The 18,331-nt window shown below is 45.3% G+C and overlaps 1 protein-coding gene across 6 annotated transcripts in view; it reads right to left on the bottom strand.

Moving 5' to 3' along the window:
- Myo5b (myosin VB) overlaps positions 1–18,331 on the bottom strand; it is a 302,556-nt gene that overhangs the window by 127,624 nt on the left and 156,601 nt on the right. For 4 of the 6 annotated variants that reach the window (XM_048806229.1, XM_048806230.1, XM_015482386.2 and 1 more), the window contains exons 5-7: positions 14,061–14,217; positions 6,387–6,530; positions 4,893–4,974 (exon numbers count right to left, since the gene is read on the bottom strand). In XM_048806229.1, coding sequence (XP_048662186.1) covers positions 4,893–4,974; positions 6,387–6,530; positions 14,061–14,217 — 383 coding nt within the window. Of the gene's footprint in view, positions 1–4,892; positions 4,975–6,386; positions 6,531–14,060; positions 14,218–18,331 lie in introns of those variants that run through there. The other 2 variants (XM_048806232.1, XM_048806233.1) reach the window with 2 other exon arrangements.

The raw sequence follows: 18,331 nt of genomic DNA, 5'->3' as shown, positions 1-18,331 counted from the left end.
TGCCATTGTCCTGGGTCTGACCTTCAGCATCTGTTGTCTGGGGACTGTTGCAAAAGACTAAACCCAACTCCTTGCTTCTGCTCATGTCCTTCCAAACACACACTTCAGTTTCCTGTCCCTGATCAACTCTTCCTTCTGTCCATGCCATCAGTGGTCCCTACCTACCTTTCTTGTCTCACCCCATTCCCTCATGTTCCTAGAGAGCACCCTCTGTTCTAAGCCACAGTAAACTTTAAAAACTCCTTTGGTCCATTAAGCAAACACTGCCAAGCTCAGCTAGAGAGCAGAACTCAGCCCTAAACCCCAGTTTGACAACACAACCTGAGCTGTAACCATCAAGCTCCACTGCCTACAGGGATGAACAGAGTTGTGTTGCAGTGGTAAGGCAGGAGAGACAGCTTTCTGGAGGAGTAACTTAACACACTGATGATTCAGTCCAAGGCGTTTGAACTGGAGGAGGAAGGATAACAGCTCTTCCTCACAGCTTCAGAAGAAGCGAATTTTTAAGAATTCTCTTTGCTGAAATCAGCATAGTTCTTTTTCACAGCTAACCACTCTGGGAGCTCTGGCATGGCAGTTTCCAAGGCTTTCTAAATCAATTCTTTCTTCCCCTTTGTATTCACTCTTCAAGATGTTTCATCTGATGATTTCTGCAGGGCCTACCTGAAAACCACTTTAACTCCCACCATTGCAGATAAGCAAACAGAAGAACATAGGGCTTTAAGGGCTGCACACTCTCTCCAGAGATTGTCCGGGCCTGGGAGCCCATTAACTGATTACCCAATTGTAGAAATGATCATTTTTCTGGACTGGGGTTGTGGCTCAATGGTAGAGTGCTCGCCTAGCATGCATAAAGCACTGGGTTTAATCCTCAGCACCACATAAAGATATTGTGTCTACCTAAAACTAAAAAGTAAATATTTAAAAGAAAAAGAAATGATCATTTATCTTTGTCATTCTATGATTGTCACGAACACAACCCAACTCATTGTTATGGTTTAGCTGTGAGGTAAGCTTCAAAAGCTCCTATGAGACAATGCAAAATGTTCAGCGATGAAATTATTTGATTATGAGAGGAACAACCTAATCAGAGGGTTAATCTGCCATGGATTAACTGGACAGTAAGAGAGGCACAACCTAATCAGAGGGTTAATCTGCCATGGATTAACTGGGCAGTAACTGTAGGCAGGTAGGGCGTGGCTGGATATGGGTCACTGGGGATATATCTTAGGGGTTTATGTTTTGTCATGAGTGGAGCCGTTTCCTGGTGGCCATATCCTTAGCTGCTTCCTCCATAACACTCTTCAGCTATAAAGTTCTGCCTCATCTTGGGCCCACAGTTATGGAATTGGCCGATCACAGACTGAATTGCTGAAAACCGAGCCAAAATAAGCTTTTCCTCCTCTCAGTTGCTCTTACTGGGTCTTTTGGTCACAGCAACAAAACCACTAATTAAAGCGGTCATTATCAAGTGTCAGCTGAACATAGTCACCCGACTCCACTTTCGTATTGGAGAGAATGCATTTTCAGCACCTTTTCCCAAGACCCTTCATTGTCAACACCCAGGGCCTTGCTGCCTGATGTTCTAAGACAGAACACCCACGGGTCCTGCCTGCTCCCGGTTCCCAAACTCAGGCCCAGCTGGGTAACTTATTCAGAGTTAGGCTTACAGCTGCAGGGACTACTGGCATTCTCTGAATCCAAACTGAGCGACTGTCTCCTCTCCCTCAGCTTTAAGGTCTGTTGTAGCCTCTGAAGATCATGCTCTAGAGCCTCTCATTAAGAACCATCCAAACAAGAGGCAGTCTTCCCAGCCTGCCTGGATCTTAGCTCTCCTTTCAGGACCCTGAAGCCAGCACCTTCTCTTATCCTCTGGTCTCTTTAAGAAGAATCACCAAGGAGAAACATACCTCAGATCTATTAACTGGCTCAATACGCAGACGTTGGACCAGGTAGTGGGCACACCACAAAGTAGAAATTAATCAAGCCTTTCAAGGCCAAGGCCACCAGCTTGCACTGCAAATGGGATGCAAGGTTTTGACCTGTGCAAGGCTGAAGACGTTATTAATAAAACTGCATCAGTACACTTACAGAAGTAACCAAGAAAAGGAAATTATTTCTTAAACATCTGAAGGATGAACTCAAGGGAAAATGGGTCCTTCACACCTGTACGAGATTTACTGTCATTTATTCACTATCATTGTACTTCTAAAAAAATCATTGTACTTCATTGTACTTTCACTCCATGATGCAAGAGACTGGGCAGTTTTCAAGTGTCTCAGTTGGGAACCCAAGGAATCTGCACATTGCACAGATATACAAGGAAAAGCCATTTTAAGCTCAAGTATAAATCATGTAAGTGAAATATTTTTTTAGAATGATTTCTTTCCTATTCAAGTTACATTTGTGACCAAAATGGTCCCAATAATATCACGTGGATCATGTCAGTATTTATTCATTATAAAATTGACCAGAGGGGAAAATATACCTCATGTCTTGCAGACTGGCCTTGAAAAGCTCTTCTGGGCTCTTGCCCCATTCTGGGAAGGAAAAAGACAATGGCAGTAGCCACAGTGTGAATGCCTACCTGGCCACTTGTGACTGAGCTGCCACCAGAGCCTAAAGGTGGCAGGTCAGGGCAGTGCTCATACAAGGACTGCTCAGCACCACCCTGCTTGAAAGGCAATGCATTCTCCTTGTCCTCTGAGAGGTGATAATATCCCCGGGAGAATCAAACTTGTGAAGAATTAAAGGACAAACCAACACAGTGGATGTCACTACAGCTTCCTCCCTAGGTTCTAAAACATGGCTTCACAGGGAAATTTGGCCTGCCCCAACTATGCTTCCTGCAGCATAGCCCTCACTACCTGGTATTGTAATTGACAAGCTAAGTGAAAGTAGGACCCACAACTGTTTAATATTACGTCACCAGCATCTAACATGGCCCGAGTAGTTTGATGAATGGATGCTAAGTTGCACGACACATGCAAGTGCTACAAGAATTTATAAGAAGCAGAGTTGAGAGAGCAAACCAATATTGGAGCCTTTGGATAGATTTTAGCAACCGGGAGCACAGATGGGTCTGGTGCTAGATCCTTAGGATGGCTTGGATTAGGATCAGAGATTGCAAAGTCTCATTAGTCTTGTTCTCACAGCTGTGGAGACCAACCAGCCTCTTCCTAGACACCCAGCTCTTCACATCATCCGATAGTGCTTCACTTTCCCCACAAGCTCCTGAAGTACAGACAGCAGGCCAGGGACGGGATACTGCTGAGCCCTGGGCCCGCCCTTATCCCACACATGGGCTCCAAGGACTTAGCTACAGAATAGGTCAATATCCCATGATACACAATGCTCCCCAGACCAGAGGAGTGCGGGTAGAGGCTCTAGGTCCAAGGAGAGATGGTATGTGGTACAGAATCAAGAACTAAAGCTACTCACCTGTTATGGTTTGGATGTGAGGTGTCCTCCTCAGGGTCACTTGTGAGAATGCAAGAAGGTTTGGAGGAGAAATAATTGGGTTGTGAGTCTTAACCCAATCAGTGAATTAATCCCGATAGAGATTAACTGAAGGCAGATAGGGTGTGTCTGGAGGAGGTGGGAATTGGGGGCACAGCTTTGGGGTATGTATTTGTGTCCAGCAAGTGGAGTGCTTCCTCATTATCATGTGAGCTGCTTCCCTCTGCCACACTTCCTCCATGATGTTCAGCCTCACCCTGAGCTCCAAGGAATGGAGCCTGCCGTTTATGGATAGAGACCTCTGAAACGGTGAGGCCCAAATAAACATTTCTCCTCTGTAATTGTGCTTCTCAGGTCTTTTAGCCACAGCAGGGGGGAAATATGACTAAAACACCTCCACTACTCTAGCTCCACGTCAGCCAACTCAAAGCAAATGAAACTTGCCAATACATTCATCAGTGGAAGCCAAGGATGGACCCATCCATCTGATGGTGACATTTGGGGACTCATGCATTGGCTCCAGTAGAGCGGTCACTTTTGTTAGTCACTCCATTATCCCTCCAGTGCTCCAAAGCAGGGGTTCCAGAAGCTTCCGGGCCTGCTTAAATGGGATCAGACCACGCGGCAGCACTGTCTCATTCATCTGAGCCCCCCCCCCAATAAATCTGTGGCAATACCCCTGCCTCTGCCTTATGACTAGAGCCATTCCCATTGTCTTTTTCTCACTCCCCATCCCCTAGCAGTACTGGGGATTAAACCCAAGACCTCAAGTGTGCTAGGCAAGCTACCCCTAAGCTGCACCCTCAGCCCTTTGTGTTTTTAATCTTGAGATAGTATCCAAGTGGCCCAGGCTGGCATCAGACTTGGGATCCTCTTGCCTCAGCCTCCCCAGTAGCTGGGATCATAGGTGTGCCCACCACACCTGGCTTATATCCATCTCCACTTTATCCTCACCCTTCCCTGTGTTTCAATCCTAAAACTTAATCCTAAAACATGTTAGCCCTGAGCAAATGATCTGCATCATCCAAATCTACATCTTTATGGAAGGCACACACATCTCATGATGCCTAGAGTAAAACCACATTTCAAAATAATGACACATGCAGAGTCTTTCATGCCATGCAAAACATGCTGCCAACCCTGCCTCTTATTCCTTCACACGATTTCTGCTGAAGATAGTAAAATAGTATTGATTGTATCCAGTCTAATTGGGTGGGGAGGTTCTGAAAGGTTTAAGGGAGTCATTCCGAGTGGTTTGGGCATTCCAGATGGCCTGGAATCGACAAAGAACAAACAACTCTGTCTCAGGACAGAGCTCAGACAGGAACCCGTATCAGAGGACTCTGAGCAGAGCATCCAGGCCCCCGCAGAGCCTCTACGCTGTTCCAGTGGTTGTCGCCCACCCTGAGCACAGCATACACCTGCTGACTTACTTAGTGCAAGCTCTTTAAATTCTGGGAGACTGGCGGCAGCACAGAGCTGGTAGAAGATGTGGTAATTCCTCTCATCATCTGCCTGGAGGAGGAAAAGGTGAATGAGTTTTAAGGCCAAAACTCCAAGATCACCCTCTCATCTATTCTGAGCCCAGATGCTCCAGGTGGTGGAACTGAACGCACCACCTTCTAGGTTTTCCATAGCCTTCCACCTTCAAGTCCCACTGCCAGATTTTCCATGTGCTATGGGTTCTCCTAAACTGATGAGTTTTACCTCTTGACTTACACAAAAGCATGCATTTTCTTTTTCCTTCTGTACAAGACATCATTGTTATTCCGCAAATGGAGAGTCAGTCAATCAGCAGATATGTAGTCTTCTGTGCTGCTTGACTAATGCTCCAGGGCTTATAATTTCCTTGCTGTAAACTTTCTCCTCTGGGAAGCTTGGAGCTTAGTGAAAGTTGTGCTGGCCCACTGAGTCAGAGCAGTCAGGAAAGGTCCACAACTGAGAAGGGACTTCTGGTGGACACTTGAAGCCAGAATGGCTTAAATTGGCCAAGTGACGGTGGTGAGCAAAAGGAAAGCTCAGGAAGGGGTGCCAGGGAGAGGCTGCAGAGCACCCTGGACTGCACTCAGCAGAGGCCAGCCCCTGCACTACAGAAGTGAGAATGTGGGGCTGGGAAACCAACCAGGAGGTACCAAGGACAGCCAGGCAAAAAGGGGAGAGGAGAGCTTGTTTGAATTCATTAGGTGTTTGCTAAAAATCAGCATGAAGCTAAGACAAACAGCTGAAGGGATCGGATTCTGAAGCCTTCCAATGTCTCCTCTGAAGGTAGCCAAAATGTGAGCACCAGGAAGCCACTTCACCCAGGGGAGCAGCGTGCCAGCCTCAGGACATGCACTGTCACTTTGGTTCAGTGATGAGGACAAAAGGGAGCTGCAAGAGGGCTGTGGATGGGGTTGTGAGCTGAACCGCGTGCTGCCAGGGGAGGGCAGTCACCTAGAGGCACGGCCCAGTTGGCAGGAGGAAATGGAAGGTAAGCTGAGAGCAATCAAGCCTGGGAAGAGGTGAGAACTCCACTCACTGAAAAGTAAGCCAAGTAGCCAAATATGAAAACAGATACACTTTCAATCTACTAAGGTTCATGTGAAAGCTCAAATCACAGACTGTACATATGATAGTCCCCGATCATTAGACTGAAAATCCACAAGGAAACAGATTTTATTCTCGACTGCGTCTTTGGGGTCTAGCACAGGTCTGACACATTAGAGGCCCTCAATTTGTTGGTTGAATCAAAAAGCAATGCAAGGTAAAGGACTTTGAGGCCAAATTTCTGTTTCATTTGAAATGAATACCATCAACAAAAGGAAAGCAGAAGACCAAGAACATCCAAATCCAGGCTCAAAAGATGAGCTGCTCTTTGGGCACGGGGAGTGGGGCAGGCAGCATCAAGTGAGGGGCAAAAATACAACAGGCCCCAGTCCCTCACTCACCTGAAAGACGACTCTGGACTTCTCCAACAGGTAGGTCCTCATGTTGGCCCCAATGATGTGGTACCTTTTGTCAAAGCCGATCTGAATGTACTTTCCAAAGCGGCTGCTGTTGTCATTCCGAGTGGTTTTGGCATTCCCGATGGCCTGGAATCAACAAAGAACAAAGGGGTTGTGCAAAAAATGAAGTCTTTCCTCATTTCAGGCTGGATATTTGTAACAGGGTCTATCTCCTTTCCCTCCCTCAACTTTTGCAATGACAAGGAACCAAGTTAAAAATTGCGTTCGACTTAAATTTAATTTCCAGCCTCCTTCACTCCTAAGGATGGCCAGTGACAGTCATGAGTTTATTAGTGAGCTCTTTATAAGAGATTAACCAGCAGGGAGGTGCACCCCATTGTCCCCATCTTCCTCCTCCTCCAGCCTAAAGTACACATGCAATGGCTGTAGCTATAGCATTCATCATGGGACCTAGAGCCAGATCTCAGCTGACATCGTTTAGCCACTAAACCAATGGTAGTGCCCATTAGCTCTGAACTTTCTGGGAGAGAAACAAACCTTCCCAGGTTTCATCCACTTTGATCAGATCTCCAAGTATTGTTATTCCCAACCGACAAGTGGTATTTCCTAGGAATGGACCAGTTGACACATCTCATTACTAGGACCAGTCAGGAAGTCACCATCTCAGTATCACTTCTTATGCAGCAGCGGGGACATTCAAAACACTGGATGACTTTTAAAATCAGTAGCTACACAACTGGTCTCATCAGTATAAGCTTTCCATAAAACATCCCACTACTAATGTATTGGTAAAAAAAAAAAAAAGTGTTAGCATTTTAATCCCTTTCATATGTTTACATTCCTACAGTTTAAAAAAAGAAAATCTTTAGAAATACCCACTAGCTTTTTAGCAGTCTAGGAACAATGAGGCATAAAGACATTGAAAGAGAAGCTGAAACCCCAACCCATCTTTCACCTGGGCCTAGCTGAATTGAAGCAACAGAACTACCATCATCTCCTGACAGCCCCAAGCCCATAATGCTCAGCTGGCATGCATTTACAAGGCTAGCAAACAGCTAGAAGCTAGCGCTTCAGAGGTCAAGAAGTTGACCTCAACTAATACTGATAAAAAATAAAATAAAATAAAAATACCCCACCAAGCCTCCAGGAGGAAAACTATTGCCATTCCTACCTGTAGGTGAGCATAGCTTACTGTGCCTCAGCTGAGTCACATGACTCCCTAGGGAAGCAGCTCAGCCTGGGCCAGGCCTGGCCTGCTCTGCCTACCTTCCTGCCCTCTCTAATTACGTCCAACATGCTGTCACAAATGGTGGAGCATCTCTTCCTGCTTCTGTCCACTGCCAAGGCCCACATCACCATTGTCTCTTTCTTGGACAACTTCAGTGTTCTCTCAACAGGTCTCCCTGCTCCTGCATCCTGCTGCCAATTCTCCACTTGACTGCCAGGGCCATCCTTCTGAAATGTGAACCTGGTTGTATTCCCTGTGTGAAATGCTTCAACGGCCTCTTCTGCCCTGAAACAGTCTTCAGTCCTCATCCTGACTCATGTGCCAGGCCGGATCCACCCAGCCCTGCCGGAGTCCTCACCTAACAGTCCTGAATGCCTCCTTTCTCAGTGGCACCCACGTGCACTCTGCCCTCACCCAAGTTTCTCACACACAGTCCCCTCTGCTGGCAGCTTTCTTCCCAGAGCTCCCTGCACCTACCTGGCTCCTCCTCTTCCCTCAGGTCTCAACCTTGTGAGGGGCAGGACTTCCCGGACCCCACAGGCTAGGGAGGGCCTCCTGCCACATGCTCTCCCAGGCCCTTCATGTCCCCTTTCCCATGCCCTACCCATCCTGCTTCAGCAGGGTTCTCTAGCACCTGCATGTGGTAGGCACTCAAACATTTGAGTGAATGAAACTATAAATGAACTTTGGTTTTTCTATTTTGAAATGAGAATTTTGGACTCCTTGTCTTTTCTGGCCACCTGCCATTTTAGAATCCTACAACTTCCAGTTTAGGTTGTGAATATAGTTTTTCTGTTAGGGTTTAAAGTATGTAATGCAGCCTACACTCCACATATATACTTCTCCTGCAGGGAAGTGGAGTTAAGTACAACCCTGTGTGCTGAATGACTTTGTAAGGCATCTCTTTACTGGACCCAAGGTCCGGGGACAGCTAGACCTCATGAGGCAGACAGGAGACCCCCAAAGATGCTTCTGAGTTTATATAGTAAACTTCATGTCTGTAATCTTGTAAGCCAACCAAAGGAGACAGGCATTTGTGCCCTTAGCACCCATCAACCTCACCACCTCAGCAGAGATCTCAGAGTACCCACTTCCCCTCCAGAGGTCAGACCCTTCAGGACTCACAGGACAATGGCTGTTACATTTAAGCAAGCCAGTTTCATTTGGATGTTGGAAAGGCAAGCTACATTCCCAAAAATATTGATAAAAGCATTCCCAGGCTTCCAACACGAGCTAGTCCTTGGGTTGGATGCCTTATTTAATTCTGACATGAACCCTATGAGATAGGCATTATAACCTTTCACCTCACTCAGGGAGAAAAAAATCTCAAGAAGGTCAAGGAATGTGTCAAGGTTTGCATGGCTGCAAAATGGCCATGCCAAGACATTAGCTCAGACATGCCCAGGTCTGAAGTCCGTGTTCCTTCTATGTGAAGTCACAGTTCTCCATATTGTCACCCAGCTCTCCACCACTCAGGAAGCAGCCATGCACATGGGCAACTTCTCACAGCTCAAATGGCTGTGTTGCATCAAAAGTAAATATATAAATACTTATTAGACGATGCTGGGAGTTATGGATTCATTACTCTCAAATTAGTCAATAAGGAATTGAACATCTGCTTTAGCTGTCCTATGCAACCTGCGTCTCAGGGTAACTAAATGGTTGGTGAGGGGAAGCTCCTTTTATAGGTTTGTTCCAGCTAACAAATGCATAAAGAATAACAGTAAGAATATCACCATCTTACAATGTAATGAATTAATAGATCTAGGCATAACCAATGACTGCTGACGGAAGCCCTTAGCGGGGGCCCACAAGACTGCCTGAGTAAGGTTTCTTATTTTAAAAAAAGAAAAAAATCAACACATCTAAATTTTACTACGCTTTTACACGAAACACAGGGGACAAAGGAACATGTGGAACAATTATGAGGATGCAATCAACAAAGACCCGTTTGTGGAAAACTCTAAAGGATAATCCAGTTTCAACAAGTTCCAACTTCAAACATTTAGTTTCAAAAAGTTCAAACATCTTAATTTGTAAAAAGGCAGTAAGTAAATCTCACTATGTCTGAGATCATTCCTTGCAACAACTTAGGAAAACCTCACCCAGGGTCTAAAGATCACTGCCCAAAGGTCCGTCTTCTTCCCTCACTAGGCTGCTTCACAAAGTGACTTGATGGATCTGAGTACTAGAACAATCATTCTGCAAGATAACTGGGCCCATCTACTAAAAGGGCCCATAGAAGCATATGACAATCCAGCAATTCTATGTTTAGATAACCCCTAGACAAATTCTCAAATGGGCATACAAGTGTGTTATGCTATTTAACAATAAAAAATGCAACCTTAATGTCCACCAGGTGAAAACAAATGTGGCAGAGTCATATAAAGACACTATAAGGCTGTTAAATAAACTACAGCACACAGTTCATGGATAAACGATGTTGACGAAAGCGCAAGTTGCGAAACAATTGATGGAATAGGATACTATTTACATAGCATCAAAAAACTATTGTGTATGTATACACAAATACATAGTAAAACACAAATGGACTGAAATGATTTCAATATAATTGAATTGTACAATCAAGAGACATATCAAGTACTAGGGAAACAATGGAGCAGTTAGCCATGTCCAGTGGAACAGGAAAGGCCTGTTTGGAAAAAAATTGAAGTGAATCTTGGAATAGAATTCTATCAGCAGGGAAGAGAAAGGACAAAGGGACAGGGTGAGAGACTGGACAGATGTAGAGGGGCTAGAGTTTGCAGATGCATGGAGAACATTAGAGGATGTGAGACGGGTAAGGTACACAGGGGCCAGGCTCTTATATGAATGGGCTAATAGCTGCAGGCTTTCTTTTTAAAAGGAAAAAAAAAAAAACCTTGAAAGTTTATCTGGTCTTAGTTTTTATCATTTTTGTTCACTATACTCTTGGTCCCTTTCATCTGCAAGGGGATTTCTCTGTGGCTGTTGGACTTACATGCCTACAGACTGCTGTCATCCTAAAAAGCCATGTGACCCTCTATCCTAGATGTGGGTTCTGTCCCTGCTCCTATAGTCTCTTGATTAGCAATACTCTATCAGTGCAGACTTGTGAACAAATTACTCCTGGGAGGCTGACAAGCCTTTAAACAGAATGGAGTCAGAGAGCACCAGTGCTGACAATAAATCATCCCAATCTGTCCCAGCCAATCCCAATCCGTCCTCCAGCAACCTTAATTCCAACAGCTGCCACTTAGCTGGCCCACTGGGAATTCTGCCCTCGGCTCTCCTCTCCCCAGAAGACCTCTGCAGTTCTGGGCTGCTGCAGAAGGAGATGATGACATAACCACAACTGATTACTTCGTGGGGGAGGTGTCACCCTTCCCTGGAATAGGGGCAGAGCAATCAGCTGTCCCTGATTAAGACATGCCTGTGGTGGTTACAACCCTCTGAGGAGCTACAGCTGATGGGGCTTCCTGATCCAAGGACAGGCTTGACTCGAATCTTCTAAAAAGTTATGTTTGCAGACTTCGGCAATGCAAAACTCAATTCACTGCCTGGGCACACTTTTAATTCCACTCAGGGTTCTTACCAGCTATACATCTTCCTCTTCATGTCCAGTCCAAACTCTCTCTCAAAGATATCAGTGAGTAACAGCTCAAGGGACAGTTTCCATGATGGCAAAATTCTACATCTGGTGTAAAGAGCCCTCAGGATTTACCCAAGTCATTTCCAAAGTACCAGTTTGGACATGGAAAAAAAAATTAACGAACCACTGTTTTATGAATTTACATGATGGTGTAAAGATTAGGCTGGTTCTTGTATATACACCTTCAATCACAGCAAATGAACCACATCTTGTGTATTGGGGGTGCACAAGTGGCTTTTCCATTTTCTCCCATGCCAAAGCCCTCTGCTTCCCCCAACCAACCTACTCAGGCCGAAATGGAATACTGCAAACTTGATATTTCTGACCACTGGTATTTTAAAAGTATTCCCAAAGTAGAGTTTCAGAACAGATATTTGCATACCCGTGTCTACCTAGAGCAGCATTGTTCACAACAGCCAAAAGGCAGGAACAATGCAAAGGTCCATCAGGAGAGGAATGGATAAATGTGATGTCCACTCAATGAAGTATCATTCAGCAATAAAAAAGAACAATACTGATAAATGGTAGACCACGGATGAACCTTGAAAACATTGTGCTAAGTGAAATGAGCCAGACACAAAAGGACTAACATTACATGGTTCCATTTGTGCGAGATCCCTAGAATAGTCAAATTTACAGGACCTAAAGTTGGAGACAGGTTATCAGGGACTGAAGGAAGAATGGAAATTTGTTATTTTACCACAATAAATTTTCTGAACATTGTGTTTTATTAGTACAATATTGTGATTACTGATTTCCCAGCATGACTAGCAATTGTTCAGTCACCAGGCACTGAAGATTTCTTCCCTTCTGTTTTGCCCAGCATTACTATTACTTCTATCTTTAAAAGTGGTCTGTCTCTGCAATCTTACTGCCTAAAACAAAGTAAATTTTAAAACTCCAGGACAAAACAACAACAACAAAGCTTTCTCTTATTTGAGCTTATACACAATGATTACTATAGAGTGCTGTCTTAGTTGCCTTAACAAAGAGATCTGATCTCAGGGAGGCCAACTCCATGATTTACAAATGCCTTCAGAATTGGGGCCGTGACCAGGCCCTGACCTTGGAGCTTAGAATAAGCACTGAGTGAACAGGCTACCAACCAACTAAATATCAGACAATAGGGAGTTAAATTATGGAAAAGCTATTAGTTAATCCATGTTGACAGCCAATAAGACTTCATGCAGTCTAATGATATGCAGACAAGGCTTACACTATAACATTCAGTAAGAAGGCTGGAAGGATAGATGCCCAAACACTGGATGATTCCTAGCAGGCTGGAGTATTACAGGGGATTTTTCACTCATTTCCATTTTCCAGGGATCCCTTCACAATATTTTAGTAGGTCAGTGGTTTTACAATGTGATACCCAAACTATCTGCGTGAGTATCACCTATGAACTTGTAAGAAATGCAAATGATCGCCGAGCCCCTCCCCCGCCCTTCAGAATCAAACTTGATGTGTTGGGTTCAGCAACCTGAGCTTTAATAAGCCTCATAGCAATTCTTATGCATCCTCCAGTTTAAGAATTGTAACAAATAGGAGTTTCCATTTTCACATGTCTAATAAAAAAAAAAGCATCTTCAACTATATTGACCATTTCCAGTTTATATAGTACTGAAACTTACTTTTGTTGAATTCTTAAAGAACAAGTAGTATCCTATCATTAAGGAAGGTGCAGGAAGGTGCTTTGACAATACAACTCTGAAGGCAGGAGATTTTGCCTGGGTAACCACTAAACTTCTATGGATTAAGGTTCAGAATATTCTCATTCACTTAGTAAAGGGAGGAGGAGAGAGAGGGGACCAGGAAAGGTCCAGGCAAGATCTTGCTCCAGAATAATCTGAAAGTGACTTCATCTTCATCAACAGGGCTTGGGGCTTCTCAGGCAAACTTGAAGCTATTTTGGCACTTCTAGTTCTCAAATGAATTTCTTCCTAATAAAACAGAAAGGGCTGCCCAGGACCAGCAGAAGGTCCACTCCTAACCAGACCATGGCCCAGATAACAAAGATTCTTGGCCTCAAAACTGGCCCAGGGACTATGAAACCCTTTACTTCTACTGTCAGAATTAAGTCCTTATAAAGGGGGAAAGAAAAAAGATGGTTTTCTGACCCTAAAACACAATTATTTACAGCAGGAGTGAACCTTTAGGAAATGTTCCTGGCCCTGCACTTTTATCATCTGCTCTGAGCCCTCCCAGCCCAGGCCCTTCTCATGAAGTCCTGGCTGACTTAGGCAGCAAGAGGGACAGGACCTGCTCTGGCCAGTTCCTGCCATCGCAGGCAACTGTTTCCTGAGGATCTTCAGCAGAAATGCCCTCCCCCACCCCCAATGATAAAATGCTCAAATACTTTGGGGAAAGAATATTCTACCCTAGATCCCCCCCCCCCAAAAAAAAAACACCCTCCCGAGTCAGTGGGCCTTTCAGATCATCTAGTAGTTTCAGTGGAGTAGTTTTTTTTTGACATGTGATGGCACCAGTGAAGGGGCCAGCAGCAGAGATGGCAATAGATGGCAAAAGGACCATTGCTAAAATACGCAGCAGAGTCCAGGGATGCGGAGAATGTGCCACCCAATGCTAGGGACCTGAGGGACACAACCAAGTGAGAATATTCTCCCATCTGTGGCTTCACAGCCACTTCCATGGTTTCTGCCTCCAAAGTGGACCTCTCAGGAAGAGGCAAGGATGCTGCCTACATAAGCCCCTTCAAGGATTCTTACGATTGTCACCCCCAACTCAAGCCCCCGCAGTCCTGCTACCAGCATAGTAACTCCAGCCAGGAAGGCTTTACCTCCATGATGGGACTGGATGCCAGGACCTTCTCCTCGATGTTGGTTTCACTGGCTGAGCCACCGACCGTGGCAAAGTAGCGCATGGCATACTTGGCTGACACCGTCTTCCCAGCTCCCGACTCCCCACTGACTATGATGGATTGGTTCTTCTCATCTCTGGAAGGGAAGCAGCTCTGGTCAGTCATTGGCCAAGGAAAGGCTCTGCTGCCTTTCAGGGACTCTGTCTGACAAAGGGCTGAACCTGCGGCATCTCTCCCACTTTCAGGATGAATGTGAAATGACAGTGTAAAAATAACCTGCCCTCCATCAACAGGCCTGTGCAGGATCTGAAAGCGGGAAGAAGCCAGCCATTCTGATCAGGGTTTACAAGTGCACATGACTGCCTTTACCACCCACAAGAAGGCAGAGGCGGCCAGCCAGTCACTCTCCAGGATCCTGGGCACAGCACCCCTCCCTCCCTCTTACATACATCCCAAGGATTTACAGATACACTTTCATCTTTATTTCTCCAACATGCCCACCCTGTGCCACTGTGCAAGTTCTAGTGTCTGAGAATAAGGATGTTTCTTCTCTTGCATTGAGCCTAGCATGCTGACAGGCATGGATTTGAACATTTCAGCTCCTACAGCTGTATCACAAAGTACATGCTAGTAGCCACCAGCCTCATCTTGCCTCACGTTTCCCAGAAATTAGATAGAAGAGCTATCAATTGCAGTATGAGGGAATTTAGGGCAGACTAAATGGAACGCAGAAAGAAGATATCCCATGTAGGATAAAAAAAAAAATGCATCTACCTTTATCCCCTTAAAACAGTAGGAAGACAGACAAGTAATGGACATTAGTCTATCGGGTCTCTAAGGAACATGATTTTAGAAGCAGACAGCAAGAACACTGGTGCCACAGATTTGGGAAAATGAGTTGCTGTAAGGGCTGGACTCGACCACTCCTCCAGTTCCCAAACCCACCACAAGGGCAAGCACTCCAACGCCCAGCACTAGCAACAGTGCCCAGCACAAGGCTCATCCTCAATGTGAACCGCTGGGCTGCAAGCCACTTAGCGCTTCGCTGATTGTAAACCTCTTTTCTAAATGAAAATGGGTTTAGAACTCAGGATTCCTGGTGCCAGCTCCTGTGGCTTCCTAGGCAGAGTGGGCCAAAGAAGAACCCAGTAGTCACCACAGGTGGCCTAGCACCTTCTTGCTATCAACACAGGGAGGCTGTAGCTTACCAACACGTGTGAATGAACACTGGCATCTCTCCCGAACTAGGCCAACAGCCAAGAAATCAGAAAAGTGATGTCATGACAGAAAGGAATCTAATTTGAGATAGACTAGATGGACAGAAGAGAACCCACATGGAATGTACAACTTAAAAAGAAATGTGGGAACACCAGGGGAGTAATTGTGAGGGCCAGGCTGAAGAGACCTCATCTGTGAGCCACTCTTCAAGGACATCAAGGTGCTATACAGTCTCAGCTCACACAAGTTGTGAGCAATGGGGAGGGACCCAAGTGCTCTCAGTGGCCAACAGACACTCAAGATGAAGCTGAAAAAATGCATCTTTCAAACTGACTATCCAACCAATGATTTGGCAACTTATACAGACTCCTATCAAGTCATGGGAGATGGAATTACGGTGGCTTTTGGAGATCCCCTCGTAGTTCTAGTACACTATTGTTGTCCTCAGAGCATCTGTCTGTGTCCTGTGGTATCTTTACACTGAAAGGTGTAATATCATTACAAAAGCTCCCTGTATGTTGGCATCAAGGAGAACTGGACTGTAGCAGCCAGCCTCTGTGTGTGTGTGACTTAAAGTAAGTGGATGAGTGTAGGATTCGACTTGGTCTTAGTCCTCAGCAAAGAACCACACAGAATGGAGAGGGACATACTATCCAGAGTCCTCAACAAGAACCAACATGTGGATGACAGGGGAGGAAGCCCATCAGCAGGCAGGGAGATGGGAAGTCCATGGCAAACTGGACTGCAAGGGGACCCAGAAAACTAATGCACTTGATAGAGAAGGTAAGAACCAGTGACCCTTGTCTACTTCACTTACAGCCCTGCACTGCTCAGGAAAGAGAATGACTCAGACAAGAGGTAGGAAAGTTTTAGGAACAGGCACGCCATTTAAGGCTAAGTAGCCAGTTTATGAGACAAGTGTGGAGAGGTTAGAAGAAAGAATCAAAAGCAGCAATCTGACAAGAATAGCAGGATGAGCAGGTTCATGGTAGAGACAGTATCAGGAATTATAAATGCCCCCAATGTGGTATACTACATTTGAGGCTCTTTGGAGGAACAAGTATAGGAAATGACCATGAGTGCTAGCTCCTAATTGGATGGATATTAGAGTGGATACTAACATGAAGGCTAGAGTCAGATAAACTCACCTCTTACACCAGTGAGTGCCTTTCAAAATTTCCCTAATTGAGACTGATGTAAAATGTTTGGGGAAATTGATGTCTTATTTAACTCTATGCACCTGTGCACATAGTACCCACATCCCTGGCTTATTGCAGGGCCAGGTGCACATTTGGTACGCGTACACTATTGCATCGCAGTGCCTAAGGGACAACACTGAACAGCACTCTCAACCTCATTCAACACATTATCTTTCCTTCCAACTCATTAGACAACTAGAATCCACAATACAGGCATTAATGACAGACTTGAATTTCAATTTCAGTTGCACTGTGATTAGCCATCTGACTTTGGAAAAAGTAGTAATTTATTTGACCTCCAGATAATCTCAGTGCAATCTCTTGGGGTTTGAATCCCCAAAGCCCAAGCTCTTGATTTGGTACGGGGATCTCCAATTCATCCTAATACTTCTGCCAGATTAGATTTCTAAAGCACAGCTCTAATTAAATTTTCTCCTTTCAAGAAAGCTAAACAGCAATTCATTGCTTATCAAATCAAGTCCAAACTCCTTAGCTGAGCATTTGAATCCTTCTACAATGCACAACACTGAAGCCCTTAACAGATATGGGGCAAAGTGAGAGAATACTGGATATGCCCCAAGTCCTCATTCTGCCATCGACAGACTCTGTAAGCCACTTAACTGCATTTTAAAGCAAACTTCACGTCTCATACATCTGCACAAGACTGTATAGGAAGATCTCCACACCTCCTCTAAGATGGTTTATGGTTCAGCCCATAGGGCTACACAAGTCCCTGAAGATGGCACACATTCCCCGCACTGCTGTTTATGGTGTCCCGAGGCCACCTTCAACACACCCCCTTCCACTGATGTTCTACCTACGTCCAATGTCAGGAAGTCAGTCTTAACTCCCTGCCTTGGCATCCCAGAAGGCAATTATTTCTCCATCTCCTAGAGTCTCACGTCACTTGTTCTGTGCCACTTTTAAGACACTGACATTTCATCCCACACTGTTGGTCTCCATGGTGGCTTTACCCGTGATATGACTGTCAGTCACTTCCTTTTTCTGGTCCTTTGTCTTTTCATTTCTAAGGCACGGGGTCATGGCTTCGAATTTCAGTCAAAGGTCTCTTGGAGACCAACAGAAAACAAAGGTAGTGAAAATCTCCTTGTCCCAAATTTCAAGTATCCAGGACTGGTAGTAGGGAACGTTGGTAAAAGTATGGACTCCTACCCCATGTCCTTCCAAAGTGTGGCTCCCTCCATTGAGTCCAATTACAGAGATGACAGTTGGCAACCTGGGCCAATATGCTTTTCAGTAAATCCTCCTTTCTTGAGCCCAGGGATATTCCCTTTCTGTAATAAAGCAAATCACAGTCAAGGAATTTAGTGCCCTGTTATTGCTCACATTCTGGCCATCTTCAGGAAACACCCCAACATAAATACACCCTTGAAGCCTGTACTTGAGACAAGAGCACAGGACTCCAAAGGGGCTCAGCCATTCCTCAGGTTCCAGGTAAAACGGCGAGCGTGCACATGCATGCATGCACATATACACACCACTCTCCCCCAGCTCACATCATAACCTCTCAGTATCTGAGAGTTGAGATTTAATGGCTTCTAAGCCACTTTCCTACAAAAGTTTCCCATCAACCCACTATAGCATTTCAAGTTCTTGAGCAGGACGAACCTCCCCTCATCACTTCTATTGGGACCCCCAGGCAACGAGAGTGGTGCAGGTGGCTGTAAAGGCAATCGAGTCCTCCCTACCCAATGGAGTGTGTTCTGATCACCAGGGAGCCACTCTGGAGCAGTGTTTCAAGAGCCACTGCTGAAGTGTCACCTTGCTTGGGCGCTCTGCAGATTCATTTGTCACCTGCAGTCTCCAACCAGC

The sequence above is a fragment of the Marmota marmota genome, unplaced genomic scaffold (assembly GCF_001458135.2).
Source record: "Marmota marmota marmota unplaced genomic scaffold, marMar, whole genome shotgun sequence".
In the NCBI taxonomy this organism is placed as follows: Eukaryota; Metazoa; Chordata; class Mammalia; order Rodentia; family Sciuridae; genus Marmota; species Marmota marmota.
The sequence above is the reverse complement of the archived record's forward strand: the minus strand, read 5'-3'. Positions and strand labels throughout refer to the sequence as shown.